The 21,714-nt window shown below is 28.2% G+C and overlaps 1 protein-coding gene across 1 annotated transcript in view; it reads left to right on the top strand.

The window, feature by feature from the left end:
* LOC129966465 (PDF receptor-like) overlaps positions 1-21,714 on the top strand; it is a 139,911-nt gene that overhangs the window by 92,800 nt on the left and 25,397 nt on the right. The window contains exons 8-10 of the mRNA XM_056080889.1: positions 3,332-3,343; positions 3,896-3,959; positions 5,842-5,911. Coding sequence (XP_055936864.1) covers positions 3,332-3,343; positions 3,896-3,959; positions 5,842-5,911 — 146 coding nt within the window. The remainder of the gene's footprint in view (positions 1-3,331; positions 3,344-3,895; positions 3,960-5,841; positions 5,912-21,714) is intronic.

Genomic DNA, 21,714 nt, shown 5'->3' with positions numbered 1-21,714 from the left:
AAGAATAACTTGTGATAAATATTAAGACAAAAAATGCGATTTTCCATATCGTTTCTTATATATTTAGTTACTTATATACAAAATATATAAAAATGATGCATTCGTTCGAAAATTCTTCATACAGATTTCGATAAGTCTGTACGTTTCGAACGTCTCAGAATCCTAAATTATTTGTCCTAATCCACACATCCACAAATGCCTCGCATGGCACTAGAAAACGATAGTTTTGAAATATTGTCTTTTGACATGAATATAACGTTTTTACTGAAGCTATCGGGTGAATAGGCACTCTGAACGCATTTTTTCTCAATCGAATAAAATACAGAATTAGACACGGAACTGCAGTCGCAAGATGACAGAACGAATTTTAAGTTATTCAGATTTAAGATTCAAGTTGTTTTGTTTCTGAAATATTGCGTTTGCATGCATGCGAAAGTATAGATCTAAATACGACACCAGCTCGACGGATTAGATGCAAAATTTGGAAGCTATCCATTATTTAATGCCAGACATATGTAACAAATGTAAATACGTAAAGACATATGTAGTTCTTTACGTATTGTAGTTACAGAGTTTATTTGCAATCAAGTAGGCAGACTTTCTTTGAATGAACTGATTTCATTCAAAATTTGATAGAAATATACACATTTGGTAGTTAGTTCATGTACCAAATTTCATTCTTGTAGCTCAAAACATTTGTATTCACATAAGTACAGATAGAAACAATGCTAAAAATATGTATTTCCAACTCAGGGACATTTGAAATAGGGAGCTTCGTGAAAATCTCGAGTTCGATTTTTTTGATGATTACAATCCTATCTTTATACTTAGTGTAGTTGATAAAGTGGAGTAGAATCAATGAAGTTTAATAATTGGTCTTTATAACCCAATTCTTGATATCAAATTTTGGAGTAAATCTGTGAGAAATCTGTTTTCACATTCATTCACACGCATGTGAACAAAATAATTTAAATTGCAATCAAATAGATAAATCATATGGATAATTAGAACCATAGATTTTTTTTTTCCTTTTTAGAATCAAATGCGCCAGATGGATTGAGCGTCTGTATACATTTTCATTCCATTTTAACTGAATGGAATCAGTAAAAAATTGAACAAGGTAGATATATTTACACTTGTAATTATACCGACTCTTTGGCGAATTGAAATTATTTTATTTTATCGCGTTAAGGTAATAAATAGTATAACAGCAATTCGTTATCAGAAGAGTTTTTCTTCCTCAAAGAATCAAGCTCAGATGCGCTACTTTTGGGGAGAAAAAATGTGTAGCATCTTCATTTTTTATCCAATTAATAAATTAAGAATGCTGGCGAAATTCAATGCATGGAGCAAAAATTATGTGACTATGCAGTGAAAATAATTCGTAATTTTATTTCCCAAATCAATATTTATAAAACAAATTTTTCGGTCACAGCGTCATCATTTTCATCATTGCAGAGTGAGCAATGGGCTTGTAGACCACCACAATGTCTGTATTTATGTTAAATTTTAATTAATATAATCTAGTTTCAAATTTTGTATCTACTAATGCTCAATTTTTTATTATACGATGAAGTAAAATATGGTGCATTTAATATTGTGGAAATAAGCACAGTATAGCGTGCTAATGATGATCTTCCAAATTCAAAGATGAGATTTAACCGCCAGTTATCGTAGCCTGTTTCCTGATGCGACAGATGCTGTATGAGATAACATGGGATTAGATAATTATATCACAACCATGACGAAAAATCAGATGTGAGGAGTAGCACGGTTAAAATATGGATTGGTATTACTGGGAGATAATTTTAAAATAATTTCAAGAAAACAGGACGAATTTTAGAAATCCCAACTAAGAATTAATTACCAATTATGGCAACTCGGTTTCTAGCTGGTCCCTGATGCGACAGCGAGGCATGAGGTAACTTGGGATTAGATAATTATTTCACAACTATAATGCAGTGATATAATTCTGCGATGAATTAGAACTGCGATTTCACAACTATAATGCAGAGATATAATTCTGCGATGAATTATAAGAACATAACGTAGATTGATATAATTATGAAATAATTTTTTTTTAAAAAGTGAATTGCTCTAGAGAATTTTTTTGGAATACGAGATGTTAAACACAAATATAAAACAGTAGAGTAAACTGAAAGCTTTCAATAGAAGATATATTCTTATCTTTACATTTTATACAAGTGATTTCTCCCGCTTTATAAACATTGTTTGAAGTATATTATAAATCCTGAATAATTTTAAATGATAATGACTTGTTAAGTAAAAAAAAAGTACTGAACTTTTGATTTATTTATTAAATAATAACCGATTACTTCAATAGGAAATATGTCATTAAATCTATAAAGATGATTAAAAGGGGAGCATTTTCCATTGAATTAAAAAAATTTCAGGATATACTTTAAAAAAAATAGAAATAGAAAATTCTTATTTCCCTTCATTAAAAGTGATAAATTAAGGTTTTCTAATTTTTTTAATTATCGGTATCTAGAAAACAACCCAATAATCTTTCGGGAACAATCCGATCTCGTAATAAATCAATGTTTTTGCCACCCATAAGAAGTAAAAAGTAAAAGAAAGTAAGAAGTAAAAGTAAAGTAAAGAAGTAAAAAGAAAAAAAATAGTATACTATAGTTTCATGGATTAGATTTATAAAAGAAGAGGTATATAAAGCGTCGTTTACAATGCAATATTCGATGCGAAATTATTGCATTTTTAACACATGTATATAAAATGTAGAAAATCCTGCCGCAATATTTTATGAAGGTATATTTCTATACTGTACTGTATAAGTGCTGTTAGCATTTCATTTTGCTGTTTATGAATTGTGTCACCTAAATAATGTGTGGTAGGAGCTTAATAGATATTATTAAATTGATTTTTTAGAACTAAACACGAAAAAGCAATGATTGTTCTCTGTTTCCTTCGTTAAGTTTAATGGACAGTATATCCATATTTACGATTATTTTTTAAGACTTCTTTCGCATTCCTATAACTTCTGATGCATGATAAGACTGGCATCACAAAACCCAAAGAAAGATGATTTTCTTTGCGGAATGACCCATGTATTCATGGATAGCAGGAAAGACGACGCCCAGAGATGCTCTTCCAAAGCTTCCATTTCCTTCTTTTACGCCAGAACTGCAGAATAAACGCTGGTCAATGTCTTCACAAAACACGACTCGAGACCATTCCCTACACGTACTGATAACAGGGTGACGAGCAGTTCAGCACTTCGCAGAGCAATGTTACAGAAATCAATGGCGCGATTGCAACCTTTTAACCTTCATGGACACTTTCTGACATACATGATCGACTATTGGTAATTGTGTTAACTATTCATACCGAAATTATGTGAAGGAATTATAAATAATGAAAAAAATACTCTTTTATGAAAAGATGTTTGAACTTAAACAACAAAAAATGAATCAGAATCCGTTTGTTTATCATTTATTACTAATCTCTCTTATAAAAAATAAAATTTTATATGTCTTAAATTGGAACCGTTATATTTTTATCAGTACTTTTGAAACTAAATTACTTTTATATTCAAGTCTTCAGAAAAATAATGAAGATTTTTGTTTCATTTTGAAATTTAAAGTTAGTTTAGGATTCATTTGCATAACAATTTATCCTTATCACACTTGTCCTAAAGAGAGGCATATGGTGCAATTCAGAAATAGGAAAGATTTCATTTATCCGCTTTCAAGCTCAGCTTTTTATTATCTAAATCTTTTTATAGTATCATATGAAAGAGAAAAAACCCTAACAAGTATTTTTATATCTTACTTGTATATTTTGGATATCGCTGGAAGTTTTTGTTTTTGCCTTTTATATCAGTTTAAAATAAAATAAGTGAAAAATCTTTTTGCAGGTGTACCTTTCATTTTAACAACAATATGGGCGACAGTAATGGCCGTGCATTACCCAAAGACTGTGTGAGTACTGTTTTAATTTCTCTATGTCTAAATAAATTTAGAAAGATATTTGTTCATTTAAAGGAGGATCTTTTCAAAGTTTTTTTTTCACTTTAAGAATTATGGAAAAATATTGCACTTATTGAAAGACATTTATTTTTAAATTACGCTTTTACTTATTAAATCACATTATTAAGAAAAAATTTTTAATCTTCCTCTTTAATTAAATCATGCTTTTTTGTTTTAAAAATTTATTTTTTTAAGAATCTTATCAAATGTGAATATTTTTGTTTTAAAATATAAGTATTTGTATTTCATTGAAATATATTATACACATTGTGATGGGTTTTTAAATTAAAGTAAAGAAAAAAATCAAGAATAGTAGCAGTATTAAATAGTAAAATGCTTTCACGTGAAAGTGAAATAAAAATTTGACATGAAAAAGGTTATTTTTCGGTCGGTTTCCTTCATTTTAACATCATAGAGTCCATTTATAATTGTTGTTGTTTCTAATGGCACTTACCATGGACAAGCTCGCTGACGAAGTCATTGATTTTAAGCCAAGGGAGCGTCTCTTGTTTTAGTAGCGCCCACAAGGGCTAAGAGTACGTCTCAGCTACTCACGCATCACATTCGCACCCCTTTTTACAGGGGGGCACATTCATACATCTCACAGATAGAACAGATGAAGAACAGCCATGCTTGAACCCAGGACGCCTAGATCACAGGGAAGACTCGCTACCCCTATGCCAGGACGCCGGCCCATTTGTAATATTTCAAAGGAATAAAGTCTGAAGACATAATTCTCTTTATTCAAAATATATTAGAGAAATAAAAAAAAGGCATAATGTCCTAAAATAGTATCATTCTATAATGTTTCAGTTTGGTTCATTCTCCTTCAAATATTTTTTACTTTTTATTTTCTTGTATACCAAGTCGAACTTGAGGTTTTGGCGAATCTCCACGTTTGAGGCTCTCCGAGTTCGGAAAACATATTTTTGGCATTATATCTCATTCCGTCTGCCCACCCTTAACAAAGACAACTTAAAAATGCTTTGAGCTAGATGGGTGACATTTGGAATACGGTCTTTAGACCAAGTGTGTAGATTTTTAGCAAATATCGAGCAAAATCTATTCAGATGATGATTGTCTGTCCATCTGTTCGAATATAAATTAGCTCGATAGCTACAAAACCAAGAGAGTTAGACGGATGACATTTGGTGCACAAATTTAACACACACACACACACACACACACACACACACACACACACACACACACACACACACACACACATATATATATATATATATATATATATATATATATATATATATATATATATATATATATATATATATATATATATATTGTGGATATCTATCAAATTTTGGCAAACAAGGGGCTGATCATGCCTGTCTATACTTCCAGAAACATGTAAACGCGTTCATTCAAAAACGCAATATTCGCAAAATTGACGCATTACAATTATAGTAGAGCGTCAAATTTTTCTTTCAATTTTAAGGGAAAAAACGTATCTAAAACATAAATTTGGTTTCTGTGTACTTTTAACTGCATGTCTCAAATCACCAGAAATTTAGCCGGGGATGACTCAATAAATTCAATAAGAATGATAAATTCTTCCCAAAGGCTAATATTTTGTAACTATTGCACGCTAATGGAATGCAAGGCGTTCTCTGCCTTACACAAGGTTCAAAAAAAATTTTTGAAGGGTGCGGAAGAAAACACTTTTATTAGAGAGTATGCGAGGAAGTTTGGAGAGCGCGTTCCTGCTGGTTATTTTAGATGTAAAATGTTTGTTTGTATTGAATTTGCTATATTTAATGGGTTGTTTTCTTAAGTTCTGCATAATCACTAAGTTTTGTAAATGAATCTTTCTTAGGTGTTGGTGGGGCTATGCTTTAAGCCCTTACTATTGGATTCTAGAAGGTCCAAGGATGTGCATCATCGCGGTAAGTAATCAAATAGTTTTGCGATTTATTGATAATTTAAATTTATTTAAATGCAAAGATACATTCGAAAGAACAAAAAGTGAAAATAAGCCAATTTTTAAGAATACACACTTACGTCATTCCTAATCCTTGGTTGTATTTTCTATTTCTAAAACTCCCTGTCTCAAAGTTTTTATTTGTCAATTTGTCTCAACGAGGAAGAAAAATAATGTATTATTTTCATTATTTGTTTCATTATTTAGTTATTTTATTATCATTATTTGTTATATACGAAATAATTTTAATTCTTTATCAGTTAAAAAATGGTATTCAGATATCGCAAAAACTAAACATTTATGACTTTTGAAGAAATATTTAAGGGAAGGATACAATATAAATAAAAGAGGCTTCAAAGAAAACGGGTCACGACCCGACATGGAATAATGTGAAATGAAACTGGAATTATGAAAAAAATTCCAGTTTTATTTTAAAGCTAAAATTATTATTATTATTATTTGTTTTAAAGCTAAATTGAGAAGCATTTTTTGCTAGAAAATATCTATTTAAAATTTACTAAAGAAATATTTGAAATAGATATATTTCTTTATAGTTGAAAAAGGCTCTATTTTTAATTAGTTTCTTAATATTAATTTATTTTCTATTTTTTTTTTTTTTTTTTTACCTTGAAAAGAAGAAAAAAATGTGCAGAAAAGTCTTTAGAGTCCCTAGTGTTATAAAATTGTATTCGCTTCAAGTATAAATCTCAATACCTTTGTCTCTACATAAAATATCCTACGCAAATGGTTTTGTAGTATTACTGTATTTATTAACATATGACATTTAATTTGAAACTTGAAATAATAATTTCATATAATGCGAACAATAATGCTTTAAAATAGAAATAATTACAGATTCCTGATTACAATAACATTCCACTGAATGCCTTTGCCTATTGATTAATAATTATACGTTTTAAATAAATAGTATTACTTTCAAAAGCAAATAAATACACATACACATTTGTTTCTCTGGAGACATTATTTTATTCATCGTAAGTTTGCCAAACCCTAAAATAGATGAATCGCATTCGCACACATAGCAAATACTCAACTTGTTAATGAATACTAAGAGAAGCGAAGAAGCAAATGAATGTAATATCCTCATAAGCTTAAGTTTCGGATGCAATTGTCTCTTCAAATTGAGAAATCATATTGCGTATTTGTTTTATATTAATTTATATTTAATCAAGAAAATTTATATTAAAGCGACGTGAATCTTTCTTCATGTTGTTTTTCTTATGCTTTAAAATTCAGAATGAATTACCAGAAGATATATGGAAAGAAATTATTAATATTGACCTGAAAGTAAACTATAATTAGGGCTTGAATTTCAGTTCATATAAAAGAAAATTTCTATAAATAATAATTTGCTTATTGTTTAATTGTTTCTAATTTATATAAATTCCAGAACTATAAATGCTTACTGAATGTGTGACAAAACATATTATGTTAAAAAAAAACATTAGTTCGTGTAATGCATTCGTGGGTGTAATGCAGAGAATTTCTATAAATTCAATAAATTTTATAGTTAGAAAATATTTCTCCTAACAGTGAATAGTCTAACATATTAGTCTGAATCAACCAACGAATTGTTTTCACTCCATTTGGGAAAAAGTTTTGAAAAAAACAAAAGAGTCATTTCCTAATCGATTGTATATTAATTTTATTTGGCATTTGCGATTGTCTCAAATGCAATTCGAGTCGATTCATAAATTAGACATTATTATTGAAGAAATTACATACTGGCTTATACGAATCTGATCTCTGATTTACTTTTCGAAAAAACAACAACCCATATTATTATAACCAGAAGATATGCTCGTATGGATGGGCTGTTATTTGTTAACATTATCTAATATGTGGTTGTCACAGATAAGATAATGAAAGTTGTGGTGAGAATTTCATTCCAGTTGACAGAGTACTTATGAAGAAATATATTATTCGCCATGCAATCTAGATGTAAATATATGTCTGTGTTATCATAGACAGCATTTCACCAAGAATATTATTCAGCGTATCAATTTCTTTCTCCCAATACAAGAGTTTCAATTAAAAATTATTGTCACTTTTATTTTACATTGAGCATGTATATTCTTACTGAAGTTTATGTAAAAATGAACGCGTATATTTTAAAATACGTCTGCTTCTATTGAGCCGTTTCAAAAGTGTGATTCAGAAGAGTGCTTTTATTTGAAAGGAAAGAAGCTTCTCTCAGAATATAAGTGAAACAGTAAAAAGAACGAAGGTAAAGAGATCGCCTCGAGCATGCGCGTCTGTTCATGCTTCTGAAAACGTATTTTCAGTACTAATTCATATAAAAATACCCTGTGACATTTTGAATCTTTTTTTAAATATTTCTGTTTGGATATAGAAGATGGTGAAAAAAGCTAAACCAAATGAATAAGGGTATATAGAAATATTATATAGTTTCATTATTAAGAAAACTCTGGAAGTAAAGATTACTCTTAAGTATTGCTTGTTTAATGTAATGTTAAATGAAGCTTCTGTTAAATTTTTGCTTCTCTAGTATTTGTTTACATAAGCACTATATTAAATGGTAAGCAAAAGAAAAAAAATCCAATTTATATAATGTTAAATAATGGAGCTGAATTTTTTTTTAAAGTGATTTCGATATTTGTTAATAATAATATACGTAATATGCCATTTGTATTTGTAACATAATTATTCATATCTACTCTGTTAAAACTATTTTTTATCTCATTTCTAATATATTAAATTTGCTCCTATCTAATTGAACATGTCTCTGCTCTGATCATTAGACTAATCATTTTAATTCTGAATGTTATTCAGTCATCTTATATATAGTCGTCGATCGTAGAGATTTCACCAAAATAAAAATAGTAATTCCACTCTGATAGATGAAAACCACCGGCGTTTTCTTCCAATTATTTGACAAGCGAATTATCTACTTCGACACGCACTGAGGTGTACGGTAAAATTTGCATGACTGGACTTCATGTCAAGATTATCAGAGTTGAAATCTATAGGGTGAAATATCACTGTTAAATCAGCTTTAATGAGTTATTCAAAATTTATTTTTAATCGTAATAATAAGAACTTGATTACATTCAACACATAGCAGCCTTTATTGCTGATGATTGAATTAGCCAATGACATTTATTCTCTTTAATAACGATCAATTAGCCTTCTGTTATTCATGCCAAGTGTTGTAATTTTAATATATGCATTATGCTATCAAACCGAAATTTTAAAGTGCCCGAAAAGAAAAGGCAAAACAAAATGAAAATCCTCAAAGAGAAAATATTTTAATGTGTGGAAAAGATAGTATATTATACTTATTGAAAAAGAATATTGAAGCATTCGTGTTCGAGAGTACGTTAATTAATCCTTCGAAGCACTTACAAAGAAAACCATTTAGATTCAATGAAATCAGAAGGAGAAAAAAATGAATTATTTCCGAAAAACGGAGATCAAACGTGAAAAATCATAGGAATTACAACTTTTCTTATACACTATTTGATATTTGAAGAAAATACTGAATTGAAAATTATTTCTAATTAAAGACTTTTCCCCCTTAGAATATTAATTTTTTTTATATTCTAGAATAAATATATTTCCACGAATAAATTGGATATTTGTTGATCAAAAACATTCATGAAAATTGGGTCGTAATAAAAGGCATTGTCATTATTACTTTTACTTATTTATATTGTTTCAATTTATCTTCTTTCCATAACAAAAGCAGTGAGTAAAAAAGAAAATAATTCACAAGTTTTGGTTGTAGGTGCCGATAAACAGAATTCTTTTGTCCATTAGTGTAAGATTTCCAATCGAAATTAAAACCAGGAATATTATATCAGCAACTAGTGCAAAGAAATAAAATTAATTATCAGATTTTATTGGTTTTGAATCTCATGATAAAAAATACTGAAATAGAATAGATGATTGCATTGACAAATTAGAAGGTTATCAATAAATTAATTCTAATAAAAAAATTAAGTTATTCAAATAACTTTTTAAATATTTAAGAAAGTAATAGTTGACAAGAATAACAGAGACTGGGATCTAGTATCCAAAAGAGATAAGAGTAATGCAACTGCTACAACTCTAACTATTATGGGAATACGAAGGAATCAAATTTTTTTGAATAATTTAAAAATTATACTGACTATGAAGAGTAACACTGCGAGAACTTCTTCATTATTGAATTTTGAATAATAATTCTCGTAAAATATCTAAGTGAATCAAAATAATAGTATTAAAATTTGGATGAAAATGATTTAAATTTTAATTCACTCTTTTATATAGATATATTTCCAATTTTTGAACTTACAAATGTAAAGCAAAAATATAAAAGAAAATTTTGAAGATTTCCCATATTTTATTTATAAATTTAAAGTATATGTATTCTCAAGATATCATTATTTGGAGTAGTTTATAGAGTTAGTTTCGTGTCATTTATTAGATTAAAACTCTGTTTTAAAGCAACACTCCGACTATTTCGGGACGGATCAAATACAAATAATTTTGAACCGCGCTGAGATGACGGACGCTTGAACTAGCACCCTTCGCTGCACATTTCCGTGCCATACCAGCGGGATAGCATTTATTTATTTATTTTGAGGGGCGAGAACATCGATCTTGGCGCGTTTGAAATTTTGAAATTTTGAATAAAGTGCTTGGTCACAGAAGAATTCTAATTAGAAAGCAACATAAAGAGTTGTCTTGGATGAGCTAAATTACAGTTTTCAAAAGATTTGTTTCCAAATATTCTTTAAAAAAATTTTTACGAATGATATTAGTGATCAAAGAGTTCCACAGGTTTCAAAAGAACAGAATTCCAAATGAGGGGAATTAAGAAATTCTGAGAAGAAACGTATTTTCATTTCAAGAAAATGTTTGTAAAATAAAATATTTTTTTTATCATTAATTGCTGTCTCAATGTCTGGAATGTCATCTTATGTCAAATGACGTAAAAATGGATTATACTGTTTTAAATATTCCGGAATAGTCAGTGTGATTTCTATACTTAAGTCTGGGTATATTATATTAAGTTTAACAAGACAAGAGTCTCAAACAAAAAGGATTATGAGAATCATAAGTTATATTTTAGTTGCAATAATTGTCTCCACTTTATGGAAAAATGTATTAAATCTCAGACATAATATGAATAATTTTATCTGTCAATCTCTTACGTGTATTTCGCAGTTTAACTGCCTCAACTGAAAAGGTGTTAATAAGCTTTTAATTTTAAACATAGAGCTCTTCCTGACTTTCCTTCAATATACAGAGACTTTTGCAACTTTTTGACATAATTAATGCAATTTATTATCGCCAGAAAAAAAAATTTAAAATTTACCGGTTATAATGATCATTTGCAATATGGCAACAATGCATTAATCATTGATAAATTGATTTATCTCTTTTTTTCCTCCTCCGATTTCGAAAAATATCTATACCGATTTACAGAAAATCAGCCAAGCTTTCGCAAATGTCTCAAAGAGTAGGCTTGTTGGAGCCACTGAAACTAAAATAAAATCTGAAACTTGACGCAGCTCTCTTTCAAATCCAGATGTGATGGCGAGGAAACATTTCACATGCGAACCAATTAAAAGCAAAAGGTTGGTCTGTGACGCATGCAGAAGTCAATATCAGAAATATACTAAAGCAATAATATAGCATGCTTGTATGACGAAACTTTTTCTATTTCTGTTCTTTCTTTCTATCTCTTCGGGCACTTTAAGTTATGTAAAATTTGTTAAAAAAAGTCTTTGCATCAGAATATATTATTTATAATTTGAAAACCTAAGTTTCGAAAAAGGAAAATCGAAATTGTTTCGCCGATTCAAATGGTTTCAAAAATATTTTCCCGAAAAACGTTTGTTATTATTTTCACGCAATAACACACATTTTCAACCCTGTAAAACAAAATGTTACATCCATGTTTAAATGAGGGGTGTGTTCATTTATTGACCCCTATAAAATGATAGATTCTATGTAATTTTTAAAAAATAAATACTATAAATTGGATTTTTATTTTCTTATCTCATTTTTTACTTAACTTCCTATATTTCGGTAATCAATTTATCTTAGAGATATTTCATTGACAAAATATGTTTAAATTACAAGGAATTTTACTGCGTCACAATCTTTTTGTGTCATTTGACGAACTTGTATTTATAATCGTCTTTAATCCAAGTTTGCATTTTAAATCCAAGATGATTGGTATTCTATACTTCTGCAGTTATTTTATATATAATTCAGAATTTAGTCTAGAATTAGAATTCAGTCTAGAGACTTACAAATATTTTAAAAAAAGTTTTTTTTTTCATGTGAATTACAAATTTCTATTTATTCCAACATTATTTCATGACAGCAAAGTTATTAACAGATCATTATTCCTATTTTAATAAATATTTCAGAATTTTTATTAATGAAATGTAAATTTAAAATGAGTATAATTAATAAAAACAGTTGATTACTATCATTTCTTTCTTAATTAAAATAGTGAATCGTTATTGTAGACATTTTTAAAAATGAATTGCATTTGTTGCAAGAGTTCTCTTATTTATTCTATAATAAGCCTTTATAGTAAAGTATTCTAATAAAAGGTAATAATTTAATAGAGACTTAAAGCCTGTATTCTAGAAAAAATTCTAATATATTATAAATTGAAAGCATTATGTAGAATCCCCGCATGTGAGATACATTTATATTTTTTGTTTATTAACTATGAAACTATCATACATTCTGGAAAAATTTCAAGTGCACTTTTTTTATAGCGCCTTTATTTACATTTCGTTTTAAATTGCTCTTGTTTTATTTATTGTCATTTTTGTATTGAAAATATATTATCTATGAATAATCATTAAAATGTAATAATACCATTAAAATTCTAAAAAAAATCAATTTACGAAATATGAAATTAAAATGCTCATCTTTAAAGAAAGCATTGTCAGTAATTATGAATTTTTGAAAATGAAGAATTAGTCATTGTTTAATACAAATGTTATTGAGGAGCTGTATTTATTGTTTATATTGTATTAACTCTTAAAATGCTGCTTTCGAAAGATAAAAATTTAATAGGGACCATTAAATTATCATCTAATGGCATCTTAAACCATTATCTTTCTTTTTCTTATTGTTTAGATGGATATGATAGCAATCACTTGAGTAAATATCTTACTCTTAAAATAAATACTAAATGATTAACGGAAATTAGTCCATGGAAATCATTTTAAGAAACCAATTTTAAATCTTTGTTTGGAATTCTAAGCAGGCAGCATGGAGATGCGTCCAACCAATTTCCAACTAAGCAAGTGCTTTAGTCAATGTTTTTCTAAGAGCCAAAGTAAGCTGATTTCAAGAAGAAAAATGATCTCTTAAAGTGGATTGGTTTGATTTTCCAGAAGTCCTAAGCAGACGAGCTTTGATATATAAGCTAAAAAACAATTTCCAATGTTTTAACAGTCGGTATATTTTTGGCATGCTTAAATCTAATTTAGCTTATTTTCTATATGTGAAAGTAAAATACAGTAATAAATTTTTCACTCCCTTACTTTATACTTAACGAGAATGGAGAAAATTTTTGAAATGAAATGGAATATTTTTATTATTCAGAAATTAATGATCAGTTTGCTCGTGAATTTTTATTTCATTTTGTCAAAAGGAGGGGAGGCATTTGGTTATTAAGATGAGAGAAATCAATTCTAAAATACAAAATGCTTGGAACAAATAGTTTTCAAATAAGGTTTGAAAATTGAAAAAATAATAATAAAATTTTTTTTCTCAAAATATAAAGCGTAAGGGAATATAAGCATCATTGCAGGTAAGATATGCGACTATCTTCGTAGCACTTTTTTTGTGAAATTTATAAAATTTTAGATAAAGAAATTTTTATTGCAATGGGGAATAAAAATAAAATTTTAGTGAAATTTTAATAAAAATGTTATTAACTTTGAAATTATAAATATTTTTAATTAAATCAATGAAATTTGCATCTATGTTAAACATGTTATGCAACTAATGATCATATTTCATTATTTTTGCTCGTATTTTAATAACTCTAAATGTTTTTAAAATATTCTGAATTTTCTGAGAAAAATCAAAATATTTATTGATAATCAACGAGTTTATTTATCTTAAAGATTCATAAAATAAATAAATATAAACCTAAAGGTTAAATTGTAAATCATGTTACAGAATCAAGTAAAATAGTTTGGCAAAATTTTGTTCAAATATCTTAAAAACGACATCATCATGAGACGATTAAGTTGCCTAGTATCAAATCAATCAAGTTACCTAGTATATCAAACTGAAATGAAAAAATGGGAATTTCTTCAGGGATCTAAAATTTAATTCCCTCTTTAAAATGAATGAATAATTCTTTTCATTCAAGTGATCTAAAGATTTATATTCTTTTTAAATATTTAAAAAAAGTCAATTGAGAAAGAGAACAAATACAATTCAGAAAAATATTTATATTGTAATTCAGGTCTTATTATATATATATCGGGAAGATCCTTCAACGGTGATGTCAAATTTTGCTTGAAATAGGCGCACATAGGGATAAATCTTTAGCAAACTTGAATTGAGAACATTTACTCCAGAATCCAAAAAGTTACGAACAATATTAATAAATAGTGAAATATGCAGTCTAATAACAGCTGAGTTTCGAGGCCGGGGAATTCCAATATTTTCATATTTAAACTGCGATTACAGAATGGGACTGATGAAAGTTTAATATACATTCTTTCAACATCCTGACATATCAGAAAGAAAAGTGGTTTTTTTTTTTTTTTTTTTTTTTTTTTAAATAACGCAAGGAATCCAAATGAACCGGCCGACATTGAAATTAAAGTAAAAATGATGTTTCCCTACATGATCTGCAAAAATTACAGATATAAAACTGATTGCCAGAGAATCAAAATATATAATTTTTTCTGCAATTCACCAAGCGTATTTAAATCGTTTCATTATAATTTGCAACATAATTAAAACAAAATATCAGGAGATTCCAATCTTCATCTTAAATATCGTGGCAGAGAAGGTTTTAGGCATTATTCATATGGCTTGTTTTCGTAGGGCTTGGTGAGGAAATATTATTGCATTCTTTACTTAGTTACATTATTGATACATTTTTTACTTAATGTATTTACATCACAATATTGACAAAAAGATCGTCTCTCTAAAAACATTATCATGTTAATTTTAGCGAAAGTAAAACTTCTAATTATAAAAAGCATTTTTTAATAATACATTAATAAGAGTAAAAACAAATAAACGAAATACTTGATGATATAGTCATTTTGATTTGAATTCTGTTACAACAATAGAAAGCATTATCATAAATGGGGCTTAAAAGTTTGAAGCAATTCATTTATATTAAAGAAAAGAATTCCATCAAAATAAAATGGTATCGCCATAAAGGTTCTTTTTTTTAATTTTAAGTTTATGTAAAAATGTTTTTTGCCCAGCTACACTCCAGTCTTACGGAATGAAAACTTAAAAATGTGTACTCTTTCGTAATGAATTAAAATCTAATGAAATTCTTGAAAATCTGTAATGAGTGATAATCTACTACCCAATTTGTGACCACGTGCCAAAATCGCCCTGCCAGCCTTCAAATTTTATAGCATGTTAAAATTCTATTATCTTTAAAACGGTTACCCTAAATTAAATATTTAAAAATAATTTTATCCATTTGGATTTCAATATGATTGTCTCTTTTCAAATTTCAATGTAATTTCCTTACTTGTTTTATCATAAAATATTTTTAATCTTTCTTATAAATAAAATATTTTATTTTTGTCAATTTGTGGCAACACAATCAGAAAAAATAAAAGTGTCGATAAAAATGACATACTATTAAATTAAAATCATTCTGTGATTCATTTTAATCGATATAAATTTGTAATATATATTCAGTTTAATTCCAATGAGAGACTTTTTCAACTCGGAATTTTGAACAATAAACCCATTAATATGCCCATTCCAATGCGAGATTACAGTATTAAGGTTTCAGCAATCTCAAAGCATTACACAATCAATTGAATGCTGTATGCTGTGATAGATGCACACAAGATATAGATCTCGACCTCTGTATTGAATATTTCGAAATATCGAGTCAATGCTCAGACGATTCACTGAAAGCAATTTAAGGATTGCTACATTGTCTTATAACATAGCAAATTATCGGATTCGATGCTGCCATTTAATGCTTTCAATACATTAGATACAAGGTAAAATATATCAGCCCTGATTTGCTCTTCAGGTAGATTCCAATAAATATCATTCTTGATAGGTTCCACATATTTTTCATTATCTTATATAGAAGATCTATGTCATCAGATGAGTACAGTTTTCGAGGTGTATCTGCGGTTAAGTGTCTTGCTTCTTTTAGAAAGACGTTTAATTTCACTTTTTTATACAAATCAGATTTAAAAATATATCATAGTAGCATATATGTTGCAAATTTAAAAATAATATATTTTTAGAAAAAAAAAAGTAATAAAAAATGTGTTCACATTTTTACACAAATCAGATTTTAAAATCTATCTTAGTAACATATATGTTGAAAATTTAAAAATAAGATATTTTTAGAAAAAAAAAATAATAAAAAATGTGTTCACATTTTTACACAAATCAGATTTTAAAATCTATCTTAGTAACATATATGTTGAAAATTTAAAAATAAGATATTTTTAGCAAAAAGAAGTAATTAAAAATTATACAAAGTATGTAACTGTGGAAGGAAAATTAATTCATTGGAAAGAGTTATACTGGCCATAAATGACTGCACTTTTCAAATTGTTATTTTCTAATAACAAAAAGTGATAAACATCTGAATCTGTTGATTCTTTAAAAAGGACGATTATTTTTTATTTTATAAACTTCACCGAAACTGAATTACACAATCAAAAACCAAAATATACTTCAAATGGATGCGAAGTCAGACTCTGAACAGATTGTTTTTTAGAAAAATTATTTTTTCAAAAAAAAATTATAATCTAAAGTTAGATCTATCTTGGATATCGGTTTCTGAACTTATCTATACATTATGCTTTACATTTACAATACGCACTTTCAAATGCTAGTATGGGTGATCTTAAGATTGGTGATATTCAAATCTTCTTTTATTCAGCCATTGATTATAACTCCTCAGCTTATTTTCAACGGAACCTCTAATAATAAAAAATGACAACCATTTACATTTATTGATCCTTTAAAATGGATGATTAGATGTAATTATGATGCAAGAAATGATTAGATTAGATTTTATAAACTTCATCCGAAAATCAATTATTCTACCTAAAAATAATATTTCAAACCAAAATATGCATCAAATCGATGCGAAGTCAGATTCTCAATGGATTGTTTTTAGAAAAAAAATTCATCTTTCCATAAAAAAATTCCCAATCCAAAGAAAGATCTATCTATCTGTTTCTGAACTTTTCTGCCTATGATGCTTTATATTTACAATGTGTACTCTCAAATACTAGTATGGGTGTCATAGAGATTGTTGATATTCAAACCTTCTTTTGTTGGGCCACTGATTAAAAACTCTCAGATTAGTTTCAATCACCTCTCTTCCCTTATAAAAAATGGAATTATCTATGAGACGCTCCTCTTGCTAATAAATGGTAGTTGAGGAAAATGTAAGAGTAAATATTCATTGAGATTCATTATTAGAGTAAATCTTCATTTCTAACGTAATAATCAGCGTTTTTTTCATTCATATGAGAACTACTATTTAATAAGACCGTAAAATTTAATCAATGGGTGAGAAGTGTGTAGCTGATCCTTTTCTTTCACTCCTGTTCTAATATAATTATTACACACATTAAACACATTTTAGTCATTTCATCCATATTTTTGAGGGTTATCGATTTACGGAAGAAGAGGGAATTTGATTGTTGACAATAATAATATGTATGCACGGAGTATGCAGTAATATGTATAACTATGACAATAATATTATGTATATACTTATACTTTATATCTTCTACAACATTTTAAATGTTATTTTTGTCGAATCTTGATATAGAAATTTTAGAAATAATAGAATCTAATGTTCTAGAATGACTATCATTCTCTGTTTATACTCGCTCAAAACATTTATTTTAAGCATTTCACTTTTAACAAAAGTAATATTTTTCTTTAATTTTGAAATATCTAGATGTTTCTGGTTATTACTCCTGTCAAATGGAACTATTTTAACTATCATTTTAACCTCTCAGAAAAAAAAATTATGAATTGAATATAATTTCTAATATAGAAAGTAGAATTTCATTTAACTATTTCAACTGTGTTCATTTTCAAATGATAAATAATATATTCCTGTTTAATTTTTTTAAATTTTTATGCACGTGAATAATAATACGCAATCTCAATGCATGGATGTCAACTTTATATAATTAACTATCATTATTTCCAAATCATCAAGTTAAATAAATGTGAATCAAAATATTCGTCTGTTGATAAAAAAAAACTATTGAATTGTTTTGATATTTAACTATTAGTTTCTAAGATAAATGTATGATGACATAAAATGAAGAAATATTATAGAAGAAATGAAGAACATTAAAACTTTTATCAGTGAATTTCTAACTCATTTTCCAGCAAATCTTATTTTAATCTCATCGTGAGTCTGTATTCACAAAGAGCAGAAGTGACACTTTAAGATAAAAAAAATATTATAGTTTGATGGTTATCAAAGAATATCGTTTATCGTATCAGTTTGAATAACGTTTATTGGATGATATCAAAACATTCTGTCGTGCTTTCATTCCGTTATAACGGCATCTGTAACTAAAACAATAGATAATAATCTTTAATAAATTTCCTTTATTAATTTATATCTGAATGAAGCATAACTAGAATGATTTACTTGACATTTTCGATCGTTGAATTCCTTGCAATTCAAGTAATGAATTGCATTATGCTAGCCTGGCAACGGATTATATTAATCTTGTATAATACTTCACGTGCGCCAGATAATCTTTTACTCTCTCTTGTGAAGCATTGAAAGTAATGTTAATTTATATATATATATATATATATATATATATATATATATATATATATATATATATATATATATATATATATAAATTAACTAAAAATGAAAGAAAGTTAACAAGTTCCTGATTTCTATATTAAATAAAGAATTCCTGTCACCCTATTAGAAAAATTACGGTATTTGCATAGTCTAGGAAAAATATGTGTAAGAATGTTTAGCAAACTACTTCGTTACAATTTGTTCAGTAGTCATAGAATTACATATTCACAAAACTATGAAGTTGTGAATTAAAACATCGTTAACTGCATATAACACTTTCCTTTAAATTCAACATACGTTTTTCTGAAAAAAATTGAGACAAAACATAAATTTCCAAATTCAAAGTGTTTTCTTCAAATCATTTGGAAATAGAAATTACAGAATTTTTTATACAACAAAAAGTGTGATGAATTTATTTATTTTGGCCATTGATTTAGAAAATTTACATTAGATCAATTTGCCTTTCTAACATAGTAATATTTAGAAACTGGCATCCAATCTACATAATGTAAAAATCATGTAGACATAATGTAAAAATCATTTAAAAAATAGACTTTCTGGAGATATCAATCTTATTTCCATACATTTTCTTTAATTTTTATGAATTAAAGAATAATGATACGAATTTTTTAATACTGCTTCACAGTGCATATACAGTGCGCGAAAAAAGTATAAGGACAGCATGTAATTGCATGAAAATATGCTTTATTTCCATTTCACCTAAATGAACTTTTTATATTTCTTACTTCTGCTGCATAATTTTGTGATAACACTTATACCACATAAAAAACATAATTTAGCTTCAAAATATTGATTTTACAAAATTTAACATTAAAGGAAATACGGAAAAAAATTATAAGGACATGTTGTAAAATATTTAAAAAAATGTTTCAATAATCAAGAAAACTACCTTTTTTTTCAATCACTTGAATAAGCCGAGAGGTCATAGATCCTGAAAGATCTTTTAAAATGTCCACAGATATTTTTTCCCAAGCGTCTTTGATAGCGACGACAAGATCGTGTGTACATTGATACTGTGGGCCGTTTTTATAAACTTCTCGGGCTAGAAGTCCCCATAAGTTTTCGATTGGATTAAGATCGGGACTTCTCGCCAGCCAATCAAGTAAATTTACAGAATTAGCTTCAAACCAGAGTTTTGCACTCGTAGAAACGTGTATCTAAGCATTATCCTGCTGAAAAATATAGTCCCCTGAAGTAATTAGTGGCGCTTCAAGTAGCAAACTTTCTCCTAACATATCAACACACTAATCCGAATTCATTTTACGGTTGATAAATACAATTGGAGTGGTTCCATTTCCCGCAAAAGCGCCCCGTACCATAAACGAGCCACCACCATATTGACGACTGGAAAACACTTCCTTGGTCTTTCGCAGATCATACCAAAAATAACGAAAACCATCAGGTCCATCAAGATAAAACTTTTTTTAGTCCCAAAAAAATTACATCAGCCCACTTTTGACCAAGAGAAATTTACTTTTTGGCAAAGTAAACTCTTCTTTTCTTATGATGATTTGTAAGAGGGGGGCGTGACACTAATTTCCCATAAGAAACTTGAGGATGTTTACTCAAAACATTTTGAACAGTCCTTGTTGAGCATGGTAAACTCAAATTTTGTCTAACTTCATTTGCGGTTTCTCTTTTCTCGCAAGCTCTCCTTACAATCATTCTTTTTTGTCGACGAGTGAGAAATTCTGATCTCCCAGTTCGCTTTTTCATACCATACATCCCAGGATTTTTTTGAAAATTATAAACCACCGTTTTATATCTCTTGATTCTTTTTGAAATTTCCCATCCACTTAATCCACATTCTGGAAAAGCAACAATTTTTCCTTTTTCAGAGTCAGAAAGTTGAGTTCCTTTGGGCATCGTTTAAAAATTCACACTGAAAGTCGCCGAGTGAGAAATTCTTTTCGCAAATGAATCTTTTAACTCGGAATTGTCATTTTATGCTTTCAAATAGGCAAATTTTTAAATAATTACTGGAGAAAAAGCAATGTCCTTATACTTTTTTCCGTTTTCATTTAGGTTTAAAAATCAAAATTTAAATTTTAGCAGATTTAAAATTGAAAATGTTAATTACTTTACGCATAAAATATTTTAGTTTTACTTCTATTTTTGCTGCAAAAATTTCAATACGATTCTGTAAACAAGGCTTCTAGATTTGGCGATTTTTCGCGTGTCCTTATAATTTTTTCGGACACTGTAGTTCTATCATAAGGAAGACAGTTTTACGGACAATTCTGAGGGTTGCTGAATGGATACCCAACCTATGACCTTTCTATGAACCTATGAAATTTCAGGACAAACTTGGCGATTTCCTGACGACGAAATTCGTGCATTTGGCGGTAAATATGGAAGTTTCCAGAGTCAACAGGAATTTTGGCGATAAGGCCATTGGAAGCGAATTATGGCGATCATTCTAGAGCTTATGTGCCTGTCTCGAAAGTTATAAGAATGGAAAAACTGGTGGCAAATAATTGCGAGCAATTTACTCTCAAATTCTCATTTACAATTTCTTGTTTTGTCGTAACTGATTATACTGAACGTATAATTTTATTCTGAAATCCACTTTTATAGTTTTATTTACGGAAACAAATTAAAGTCAAAATGAAAAACTGTACCTTAATTGATGGGACCCTCATATTTTGGTTATTTGTTGGAAAATGATTTCATTTGTTGCAAAGACAGAAAAGGCCGCTGAT

The sequence above is a fragment of the Argiope bruennichi genome, chromosome 4, assembly GCF_947563725.1.
Source record: "Argiope bruennichi chromosome 4, qqArgBrue1.1, whole genome shotgun sequence".
Classification (NCBI taxonomy): domain Eukaryota; kingdom Metazoa; phylum Arthropoda; class Arachnida; order Araneae; family Araneidae; genus Argiope; species Argiope bruennichi.
This window is presented reverse-complemented; position numbering and strand designations above follow the sequence as displayed.